At 43.8% G+C, this 12,784-nt stretch overlaps 1 protein-coding gene across 1 annotated transcript in view; it reads right to left on the bottom strand.

Moving 5' to 3' along the window:
* The window catches only part of LOC144493999 (uncharacterized), a 44,186-nt gene extending 39,116 nt beyond the window's left edge, over positions 1-5,070 (bottom strand). The window contains exon 1 of the mRNA XM_078213572.1: positions 4,960-5,070. Coding sequence (XP_078069698.1) covers positions 4,960-5,070 — 111 coding nt within the window. The remainder of the gene's footprint in view (positions 1-4,959) is intronic.
* Positions 5,071-12,784: the final 7,714 nt, after the last annotated feature.

Genomic DNA, 12,784 nt, shown 5'->3' with positions numbered 1-12,784 from the left:
TTCAACCAATGGCGAGTGGGTGTGGGGTTTGCTGTACTGCAAACCTGTCAGGTTTGCTTAAGGTATCTCAGGGAGGACCGTTGTTTTCAGTGATTTATTGAGAGAATGGGCGTGGGGAAGGGAGAGGCCCCACTGAAATTCACCCCCATGCCCTTTCTTCTGATCCCCTTCGCTCTCTTCTTCTTCCACAATCCTCAACCTCACTCACCTGTGGCTTGGATCCTTCGACGATCCTAGGCTCCTGGTGGGTACATTATTTGCAGCTGCTCCTGTTGGCGTTGCATGCAGTGGAGAGCTGCTGTCCTCTGATGCCCAAAAGCGTGGCTCATGGGAGGGATTTCCACCCCCTGGGGCTCTTAACACCAGGGAAGATCTAATGGTGGCTAGTTAGGTGCTTATAGGCATTGACTATGTTGGGCCTTCCCCCATGGAGGTGATGCAGGTTCTTCAGCTTGTTGGTGAATCCTCTGTTGCTTAATTCCACCCAATATTTGTTTCATCAGAAGTGTTTAGAATGTTCTTTCACAAAAGAAAGACTTGCATCTATACCGTGCCTTTCGGAACCTCAGGACATCCCAATGCACTTTCAGACCTTCTTGTAAGACGTTGAAGTATTTCCCTGATTTTTATGACCTATGGATGATATAGTGGGAGAACATTAAGTGCCTGAGCAATGAACATGTCATAATAATTGTCACATTTGAGGATCTTTTGACCATTATTTCCCAGAGAGGGTTTAGAAAAACATTCCAAGTAAATGCTGTGTTCTGAAGTATAGGATGAGATTTTAACCCACTTAAAACTCATTCACCACAAAGGACTGCTGGCTGAGGGAATGGGGAAAGAGGCTGTGAGAGCTTTGGATAGTATGGGAAGCACAGTGTCAAGACCCCAATGTTGGGATGGAAGCATCGATTTGTCCCAGCAGTGGTGTGGAAGCAGGATGACAATGCCGGTGGCATGTGGTGGGAAGGTAATTTTAATGGCATTACATGCAATGAATACTCATTAAATTGCAACTTTTAGCAATTAAGTGCTACCTGAGCAATTTGGAGATGCATGGGAATGATGAGCTTTCACTCTCATGACTAGTTAAAGCTGCTGGTGAGCAGGTGAAGCAGTCCTCTAGGTGGAAGGTGAGAGTTGGAGATTTTCTTGGAAGAGGAGGCTGGGAAGCAACTTGGAAAAGGTTAAGAATCATTGAGGGGAGGTCCAGGGCCACTGAAAGGAAGACCAGGGCTAGCTCTGTTAATACAAGAGTGAATTCAGCCAAGACAAAGTTGAGTGTCATTTGATTACAGGTGCACATTGTTTGTTGAAGGTCAGGTCACCATTGAAGGCCACCCCCTCACCATGGTTCTGCTTTCTGCTGAATCTCTGCACCCAAAATGAGTTTCACCCACCCAGTGCTCCTGGAACCTCGAGCGGAAGAGGAATGGTGCAGAGCAAAACTTGAACTACGTGTGGTTGAAGAGCAGCCAGAAGACCAGCAAGAGACACCACTTGCTGCAAGACGAGAGGCTGAGGGTGGTCAGGAAGGAGACAACCAAGAGCATGTTTGATGCAGAGCAATGAGGAGTCTACTGCTTCTGCCTCAACTACACACTGATGATATCAGAGAGGCAATGTCTGAGGCTGTCAAAGGAGGTAGTTACTGATATGTGCAATCTCTTTCCGGATGATGTAAGTTACCTTTGGATGGGAGAAACCCAATGCCAGTGGCTTTAAAAGTTAAGTCAGAATTAGACTTCCACGCCAGTGGCTCCTTTCCGGGCTCTACATGGAATATGCGTGGCATCTTACAGGCAGCCCCACATCGCTTCATCAAAGAGGTGATGAATGCTGTCTCTAAAAGGGTCAGATAGATTGTGCATTCAGCATTGATCCAGTGAGCCAGGCTGAAAGATCTGTGGGCTTTGAGGTCATTGCCAGCTTCCCATAAGCACAAGGGTTATTGACTTGTGGAGATCAGAGCTTCCTGTGATCATCTTGCAACTTAATCAGCAGAGGCCTCATGGATATGTCCTAGAACTGATGGTTTCTCAAATGCATGATGCTTGCTGGAACCTGTGGAGAATGAGAGAATCATGGGTCTCTCTCGTGCATCTCTCCATTGGCCTAGCATCTGGTCCTGGAACCTCAACATGCACTGCACTGCATCCTGGTCTTTTAACTTCTGCATTGTAGCCACGTTCTTGTTGCAATGTTCCCTGACATTGACATCTTTGGCAATCTTCCCACCACTCCAGCCCCTGTTCTCCTGATGCTGCAATGAATGATGGCTTAATCCACCATCAGAGAGACTGCAAAAGTACAAATGTAAAACACCATGAATATTTGGCTGAGGTTTCAAGGATACTGTGGTTAAACCCCCCGATGAAGCTATCTTGCAAATAAATAAAGTGCAACTCTCTCAATGTAAGGTGTGCAATCTGCTTATAAGATGAACTGACATCCTGTACTCAAGAAGCAGGAGTCCCAAATAAGTAACAATGATCATTTAACATTTCTGAAATGCCTAATTAATCATTTAACTTACAAAAGATTGAATAATCTAGTGCAAAGTATTTCCCCCTAAAAGCGATTTTTTTTTTGACACTTGATCACTATTTTTCTGATGTCAACAATTTTTAAAAAAATTATGCTAGTTGGAAATTTCCAAACTTCTTTTCCATGAGTGCCCTGCCTATCAATCACAATGAATCCTCCTATGCTATCATCTTGGATTACCAACCTTTTTTGTATAACAGTACATGATGTGCATAATACAAATAACACTGAACTTTTAATTTAATTGATAATACAATACAATAAATTATATAACATGGAATAGGACCAGATTGGTGACACACTGCATGCAGAAATGATTATGTGATCAGGAGAATTAGGCTAAACACATTCAAAACACCAGATGCTGGCTGTGATTATGTTGCAGTTGCTGCCATTTGTGAAGTGTGATGTGTTGACAAGAATAGAGTTATACCCCTGACTATGGATTATTGCAGATTTTATTGAAATCAGTGACAAAGTAGTTATTTGCAAGTGTGGGCCAGGAGTGTACACATCATGTGCTAGGTTAGTGTAATTTAATAATAGTAAAACTTAATATCAATAATGCACTTTTAGAGAAGTTTGTAATCATTGTTCAAATTCACAGTCATAGATATTTTCCAGGTTTTCCCAATTGCCCACTATAATTTCTCCAGAGATATGAAACGAATGACTGAATTTGAATATTCCACCGAAGTCACAGTGGAGTTTCTGGAAAATCTCGAAGGTTATGTTCACTTTGGAAGAGTGAAACAGGAAGAGTTCAGTTTGCATGGTAGCGCAGTGGTTAGCATTGCTGCCTCACAGCGCCAGGGACCCGGGTTCAATTTCTGGCTTGGGTCACTGTCTGTGTGGAGTTTGCACGTTCGTCCCGTATCTGCATGGGTTTCCTCTGGGTGCTCCAGATTCCTCCCACATTCTGAAAGATGTGCTGGTTAGGTGCAATGACCCGAACAAGTGCCGGACTGTGGCGACTAGGTAAATTTCACAATAACTTAATTGCAGTGTTAATGTAAGCCTGCCTTGTGACGAATAAATAAACTAAAAAAAACCAAAGTGCAGGATGATAACATGTTTGGCAAATCTCCCGAACATTTCAACTTTAAAGTTTGGCAAGCATGCTATTATTAATTCCAAATTTTCTTGGGGTATAATGTGACCAAAAGTTCAAAATCAGATGGTTATATTGTACAAGTTTGCCTCTTATATTTTAACAGTAACAAAATGAAGGCAGCAGTCTATTTTAAATGGTATTTGGGGATTGTAAACTTGATTATGGAACTGGGAAGTCAGCATTATAAGAGGTATAAAGACAAACTTGACTTTTATTTAGTGCCTTTCAAAACTTCAGGATATCAGGATGGAGACACAGCTCCATTAGAAGTTTATATTCCATCACAAACAAATGCATGTTTCATTCCAGGTACAGAGAAGCCATAAATAACATTACATTCTCTTATCAACATCTGTTAACCCAAGTGCCACAGTAATACTATTAAAATCAACATTTAAGGCCATTTCCTTTCATAATACCAGAGAATTAAGGTTTCCTGTCTGATACAGATCAATTAAAGCAATACATAGTTTGTTTCAACAGTGCCTTAAGTTCAGGCTGCTTTTAGTTGTTCCTTCAAACTGATTTAACATAAACACCTAATTGTAGTGTGGCCATAAAGACAACTTACAGCTGCTTCAGCTCAACACTCGAACGAACCCCATTGTAAAACAATAAAATGGTTTAGTTTCTTCACAAACAACTGCTTTCCTGTTCCCCAAGTACCTTGACACTGTTAATTGTCTAACATCAGTCAAACTGGTCCTTGTTTAAAAAAATGATTAAGGAATAAATTCCAAATATTTTACAGATTCTAAAAATTAGTAGAATTATCAAAATCTTATAGGGTGATCCCCATAACTTAATTCTACAACTGGGGTGCTCGTAATACCATAGAAACACAGACAACACAGAAATGAACAGCACAATATATTTACAAATTTCCAAAGTTATTTTATTCATCAGCTCTTGGCTATCACTGCAGTCATGTTAAAATGTTTCTTTCGGTCAAGCTCACTAGCGCTGGGGCTTGAAATGTTGCTGTGGGATGTCTGAAATTCATCTGCCCACTACTTTAGCATGGGATGATAATGCTGCTAAAATGGTTGAAAGACTTGTATGTTAGTAACCCTCAGTGTAATTTCAGGACTCAAATATAATCTAGAAGTAAATAATTATTTATTTTATTAAGCCCCGTTTCCCCTTGCAAAGTTGGCATTATATTTAACTGGCATTTAAAAGGGCGGGCAAGTAATCTGATCAAATTTTCCGAATCAGTTTTGAAAGGAACAATAATGTCTAGTTGGTAATCCATTTTGATTGTTTCCCAGGCGCTGAATGGGGAAATGACGTACCTCCTGCAACAGATCATAGTGGGCAGGATTTGTGTTCCATGCCCTGAATTCATGGTCACAGTTGCACTTTGGGTCATCTCTCACCTTGCACTTGCGAACTAATGGCTGCATCATCCATGTCCCATGTAGATTTGGTTAAACATAGTCCACTGTCTTCATGGGATATTGAGGCCAGGATTGGATCAGTGAGATGCTGGTTCTTTATGTTACATGCATTCCATGATTTTGTTACTAGTTACATGACTACCCGCTACTGTTTACTTGAATGACTGGCATAGAATTGAATCCTACAGTGCAGAAGGAGGCCATTCAGCCCATTGAGTCTGCACTGACCACAATCCCACCCAGGCTCTATCCCCATAATCCCATGCATTTACTCTAGCTAGTCCCCCTGACACTAAGGGGCAATTGAGCATGACCAATCTAACCCACACATCTTTGGTCTGTGGGAGGAAACCGGAGCACCCAGAGGAAACCCACACAGACACAGGAGGATGTGTAAACTCCACAAAGACAGTGACCTGAGGCTGGAATTGAAGCTGGGTCCCTGGCGCTATGAAGCAGCAGTGCTAACCACTGTGCCACCGTGCTGCCCAGAAGCACTGTCATGGCAGATTTTCAAGTTCTTGTGAATGGGAAGGTTGATGTTCATCATGACTGTTCCCATCTTGTGAAATCATGGTGAATGGTAGATGGGGCAATGAGACAACGCTGTGAGCCACTCAGTTGGAATGGACTTTGGCATCCCTGATACCGTCCTCATGGTGCCATTTGGTTCCACATCCAAATCTTTGTATGGCAGAGCACTATTCTGCAGTGTAGACTAGGTCCATGTTGCAGTGCGAAGTGGTCTGGCTGTGCTCCCTCATGACTTGGCAGTTAGTTTCTGGACCTTGTTGTTTTTATTTTTTGGCCAATGTTGATGAAGTGAGACCTGAGACCTGGGCATCAACCTGGACAGGAATTTTGGGTAAGGCTTACAGGCAAGTTGCATTCCAGAGAAAGAAGTGTTATGTTATGCCCCTGTGGAATTTTTGTTCTGATGGAATTCTGACACGACGGTCTTCTCTCGATGAGGTGGAGGCTTCAGGTACAGAGGTAGCATATAAATAGATCCAGGTTGCCTGAGAGAATCTTACTTGCTTTCTGTAGAATGATGCCTGCGTTAGTTGTACTATGCCATTGGTTTAGATGAATCATAGAATCATAGATCATAGAATCCCTACAGTGCAAAAGGAGGCCATTCCGTCCATTGAGTCTGCACCGACAACAATCCCACCCAGGTCCTATCCCACAACCCCACATATTTACCTCACCAATTCCTCTAACCTACACATCCTGGGACACTAAGGGTCAATTTCACATGGCCAGTCCACCTAACCTCCACATCTTTGGACCGTGGGAGGAAACCGGAGCACCCAGAGGAAACCCAAGCAGACACAGGCAGAGCATGTAAACTCCACACAGGCAGTGACCCAAGCTAGGAATTGAACCCAAGTCTCTGGTGCTGTGAGACAGCAGCGCTAACCACTGTGCCACCATGCCACCCATATGAACTACCAGGTTTGGTACAGGGCATATTTGCCTTCTACATTTTGGGAAAAGCCCGGTGCCCTGAGGCAAATCATTGTTGAGCATCTGTGTTTGGCTGGTCTTGTCATCAAGATAGATACAGAACTTACAGTTGCTCATTAGTTTGTTAGTACAGATTAAGGCTGTGCCATTTGACCACCTTGTAGACTGTTGACCGAGGGCAATGGGACAATGGCCTTTGGTATCATTGGCTGGTTTTTCTACCTTTGGACTGGCAATGATTTTGGAATTGCAGCAGACATCTGGGCTTACCGCTGTGTCAAGGATGCTGGAGGTGAGTATGGCAAGTCACATCTTTAAAGTTGCTGGGTTGTGTAGGAATGATGACAAACTTAAACAGTTAACTACAAGATCTTCAGCAGCTCCGTAGCCACATTGGTGAGAACTTCTGCACTACTGACACATCATTTCCTGTGTACAGGTCCAGGCGATATATACATAAATACACATTCTGTAGCTTCCCATGAGTTTTTTCATGGAGCAGCTGCATGCTGTGTATTCCATACACTACACGGTCTCTTACAAGTTCCATTGGTGAGAGTACTGAATATGCCCATTTTGTCAGAATTTTAATGTTGAGGTATATGATTGTACCGATTCAACGAGTTTCTGGTTAGTGGTGTGAAAAATGTGTCTGTCCATGTTGACCTTTTTTTACGGACACACATGAGTGTTCAATTTTTAAAAATAGCTCAGGGTTCTCTTGGTCTTCCTGAGCTTGGAAGGCAGAGGATTCAGATTTTTTTGACCGCCTCTGGTTCGACAGTTTGTATGCTTGTACTTTCTTTGATTTATCAGAGCAACCAGCATGGCAGTATACGTGCCATTTCTTTTTGAACTTTTTCCAATTGTCGCCAATGTTCTCATCAAAGATAAGCGGGCTAGAGGCACTAAAGTCCTTGTGCCATCTCAGCCAGCTCCTGACACCATGTAAAGTTGCTGTGTTGTGTAGAAATTATGACAAAGGACTAAAACTTAAACAGTTTACTACAAGATCCTCTGCAGCTCTTACAAGCCATGCCTGTAATCACACTAAGTGAAAACTCTTGCGTTTGTGTACAGGTCATGGAACCATATACATGAATACACATTCTACAACATCCATCCAATTGCGTCCTAGTTTTTGAGGAGTTCTGAGTACATACCATCAATCCCAGTGGCCTTGCAGATTTGGTGATGTCAACACTGTGTCCATCTCTTTAGAGGTGAAGGTTGCTGAAAAGATGGTTTGCAGGGCAGTCGAATGCAGAGAGAATTTAATTAGTTTTTTCTCCCTCTGTTTGTTTTCAGTTTTTGGTTAAAAGGCAGGCCATAATGGCATCTGCAATGATCTTTGGCATCTCATAGGGGCAGTCAGGCAGCACGCAGATGTCAACTAGGAGTTGATGACTATCTACACATGCTCTCTCTTGTGTGTACTAGTTACACACTATTTGAGTACTTGGGTACTTTGCAGTTAATGTCACCCGCAAGATGACTGAATGCCACAGAATGACCTTCTGGTCTGAAAAGCATGAACAGATAGAAATTGCACATGCAAGCTACTTTAAACACACCACAAGAAATTTCCAAGTCACTTCTCAGAGACTAAAGCAAAATAATGGGCGCTGGGTGAAAACTGATATTAGGTGGGTGATGAAGGAATGGTCAAAGAGCTGGGTTTTAAGGAGGTAGTGGAGGAAATAGGAGGAGATAACGAAGTTCTAATGAAATATTAATTCTGTTCCTCTGTCCACAGATGCTACTAGAACGGCTGAGTGTTTCCAGCATTTTCTGTCTTTATTTCAGATTTGCAGCATGTGCGGTATTTTGCACCTGTAGGTGGCTGGGTTCAGGAAGAGAATTCCAGAATGTTTGCTTGGAAGGCTGAAGTCACTGGTACTGATGATGAGGTTGAGGCAGGGTGGATTAAACCAATGGCTTACCCTGCCTAGGTGCTACAGGCACACATCGTTGGCCAGATATGCTCCCAAAAGTCGAATACTCTCCACAACAACAAGCTGTCTGGAATTATGTGTTCATCCTTTGGTTGTTAAAACCATTGGGGAAACAAAAATTATGCTCATTGTGTATGAAGAGTGGGTTGATTCTCATTAGGTGGTTTATGTTGTAATTTTAGCATATTTAAAGTGTTTGAAGACAAACCACTTTTTTATGAACAACTTAAAGTGATGCCAGAAGGGACTAACTGCCTTTCAAATCAAGCAATGTGTCCACATTTCCTAGTGGCTGTTTTCTTAGGACAAAGACAAATCTGATCAATTTCTGTAAAGGGAATCTATCATGTCAAAGGTTGATAGGCTCTGAAATTCCACAGGGGCTCCTTTTGTGAAAGCAGCTGAAACCTCAGGAAAGTGGTGTAAGTAGCCATTTGCTATTTACACTGTTTCTCCCGGATTCTTCCAATATTCTACCAAAGTTTTTTTAATATATATATATAAAATGCTTTACTCTGTTTTGTGTGTGGTTGCGCTTTGTGTGTGGTTGCGCTTTGTGTGTGTGTGTGTACGGGGGTAAGATTTAACAAGGTGAGCGTGTGGATTTGGTTCAGGTGAAATCCAGAAAAAATGAGTGCATTGGAAAACTGACTTCTGTAGCTTACACCTGTGCATGAGACTGCATGCAACCTCATCAGTCTAGGAAGGTTGCCAATTTCAATATGAGAATTGGACGGTTAGTTACATTGGGTTTTGCAGTTTTGACTTCACAGGTTTCTGGGGCTTCTTGGAATTTGCCAGTGAGAATGTGGAGGTGGGGCAAAAGTCAGTTTCCCACTGGTGTATAAAAAAAGTTTGCAGTTGTCCCCTCTCTACTTTTATGGTAGGTTTAGTGGGTCGGGCAGGGCAGCCCATCACGCCATGTCGAGAATCACATTTGCATTCATTTAAATATCACAAATACTCATTTTAAAGGCAACTCGTCAGAATCATTCCACATCATAGGGCCACGCCAGCGGCTAATTAGATCAGTGAATTCACGACCGGATATAAGTGACATAAACCTGACATTCATCACTTTACATGTGACCTTGAGGTATGTTCACCTGCATTTCATTACACTGCACTTGAGGAAGCAGAGTGATTGTTTGGAGGGAAACCTGAACATGTTGTTCCTCCAGTATGGTGGGAGGGATCTCGTCGGGTGTGGAATTGGGCGTTGAAGCTGGTCTGGCAGTAAAACATTAGCACCACCATTTTTCAAGCTGATCTAATGGCTTTATTGAAAAACAAGTATGGAAAAACATGCTCTCAGGACTTGTGGGAGGAATTGACCACTGCACTTGAGCTGATTGAAGGGACTGAGAGGGGTGTAATGGCTGGGATGATCAGAACACATGGCTCCACACAGATAGCCTCGATAGTGAATGTAAGGTGATCATTGCAGCCTTATGTTCATTCCCATTTCTGTTAATTGCTTCCACAGAGACGAACACAAGGGAATGATGGATGGAACAGGAAGCATTGGGTTCATCCTGCCAGTCAGGCAACAAAGGAAGTGGAGAAGGAGGGCCTATCACTACCAGGGAGGGAAAAGGCAAGATTCTCCCTCTAATGATCAAGAGCCAGCAAGGCCCACTGAACACCCAGAAGTGGGAGCTGACAGAAGCATGGTACATGGGCATCTGGCAAGAACAAGGGTGTACAGAAGATGTTTCTTATTCCTCCAGATGATCAAGAGCCAATGCTGTAGACACCTTTGCATATCTGGAGGTGTAGTCACTCATATCTGTCACATTCTCCAGGAGGAGTTGATGCCGCAGGGACTGTGAGGCCATCAATTGCTAGTGGCTCCCAACTGCTCTGAATTTCTTTACCAGTAGCTCTTTCCAGGGCTCCACTGGGAACCTCTGCTGGATTTCTCCAGCTCCTACACCCAAGTGCAACGGAGAGGTTACAGACATTATTTAGCAAGGCACACAATTGCATCCAGTTCTCCCTTGGTGAGGCCAGCCAGGCTACAAGAACAGTAATATTTGCAGCCATCTTCAGATTCCCACAGGTGCAGTGTGCCAGAGACTGCACTCATGTGGCTTTAAGAACTCCCTGGCAGCAGCCAGTACAATTTATTACCTGGAAATGGTTCCACTCACTAAATGTGCAGTGGGTCTGTAATAATTAGATGCAGATTATGCAGGTATGTGCAAGATACCCTGGAAGCTCCCATAACGCGTACATCTTGAGCCATTCCCAGCTGCCACAGATATTCGAGGGCCCCTCAGTGCATCCAAGGTTGGCTCTTCAGTGACAAAGGCAACTTGCTGAAGATGTAGCTGATGATGCCCTTTTTGCGCCCACGAAGTGCCTTTGAGGAGGGGTACACGCTGCAACACACTCATTGGTTGAGCAGACTATTAGCATCCCAAAAATGTGTTTCCAATGTCTGGACAGGTTAGGTGGCACACTACACTCCACTCCCCAGGGGGCCTTGAGCAACATAATGTGTTTTTGCATTCTACAGCATTAGCATTCCAAAGGGGGATGACTTGCCAGAAAGCGAGGTGGACGGGTTGCAGATCTCTGCCAATGAGGAAGAGGATGAGGAAGTGACGGCTCCAGAGGAAGAAGCCACAGCACAGGCAGATGAGGCAGGCATGCATATGACCTGCTTATGGCTACCAGGTTTCAGGAGGAGGATGACGATTAGCCAGTAGTAGCTTCTGATCTTTGTTCTCCATGCTGGGTTCACATAACCAACTTCATTGCAATCTTTATCATGCGGCCGCAGCGCAGCACATCAATCTCTGAATGAATAGTTACACGATGGACTTGTCCTTGGAAGGTAATGCAGCCTTGGGAGCATGTGGCCTTTCTTTTATAAGATAATAACTGTAACATGGTGTTTGGCTAGCAGACTTCAGATAGTGCAGCTTCTGCAAACATCTCAGTGACATTCCACTGCGATTGGCAGCCTTTAAGAGGCAGGAGCAGCACTGCAATCCTCATTGCTCTCATAGTATTGCATTCATGCAAGGTGCCTCAAGGATGTCAATCATCACTAGTTATCTACTTCAAGTAGCAGGTACATTGTGAATTGGCTTTGTGGTTTCTCTGCACAGGCAATCGTTTCAGCGAGACAAGTGTTTAGGCCTCTTCACTCTACTCTGTCCCCAGCGCTGCATATATCCTCACTACACAGCCATGTGGGTTGGAGATGCCAATCTCCCCCTTGGCACAGGCATGGATCTGTTCTTCACTGACCAGCACTGTCTCATATTCAAACTCTGTGAGGGGCCCAAACTTGAACATCCTACCTTTGCTCCGGGATCTCTCCCAGTTGCTGTGGGCAATCCTATCCTGCATAAAGACGGATGGGCACGTTGCTGAGGCAGATGATAAGGATGCCTGTTTTCTGTGGGTTCTGAGTGTAAGGACTGAGAACGTCAACTGCACAAATTGTGAGAAGAGATGAAGATGTCAAATGTGTGAGAGTTGGTGGTGATGTAATGGCAGTGTGTGAGATCCCTGAGATTGCCTGATGGGCTTGTGGGAGTTGAGAGTCAAGAGAAAGTTGGCACCCCGGTGGAGTGATGAAATCATTCATCCTTTTCATGCACAGGATGGCAGCTCTCTCGTGGGCTGCGTTGGCATTGACAGCACTGGTGACCTTCTCCCAAGATTGGTGGACGTCCATCTTGCATTGCTGGGGTAAAGCACGTCCTGGTGTGTCTCCACCAAATCCAGAAGTACCCTTGGTGCTTTATCACTAAATTTGGGAGCAGTCAGCTGCTTTACTTTGGGGGGCCATCACTTGCCGGGACAAATCCTGAGCTGCAGAGAGTGAATGATGTGTGTGGGTGTGGCTTAAATATGGCTCCTGGAAACATGATCCAATGAGATTGCAGCCTGCCCCGCCTCGAGATTTACATCTTGCTCATACATATGTAATGAAAAGCAGACAGTCTGACGTTCAAGCCACTATTCCAGCTGGCGGCAGATGTGCCATTTTTCCTGCTAGCCATTGCACTTAGTCTCCGGAGCAGAAAACTCTACCCCATGAAAAAGGAAATATTCCATTTAACACTGAGCTGCTTCCGTTCCTCTCACATGAAAGGGTTTATTCACAATATTTGTCCTGAGACGTTATTTTACACACCTTGGAGATGATTTAAAACCCCCACCTTTGAAGGTGACCGCACACTTGACAGTGTAATCTGCACTTCAGAATTCTGATTTGTTTGATCAACATGGATACTGTTTGCACTGTGTGCTCCTCAAATGAGGACCAAGATGAC

This window comes from Mustelus asterias, chromosome 5 (genome assembly GCF_964213995.1).
Source record: "Mustelus asterias chromosome 5, sMusAst1.hap1.1, whole genome shotgun sequence".
Lineage (NCBI taxonomy): Eukaryota > Metazoa > Chordata > Chondrichthyes > Carcharhiniformes > Triakidae > Mustelus > Mustelus asterias.
This window is presented reverse-complemented; position numbering and strand designations above follow the sequence as displayed.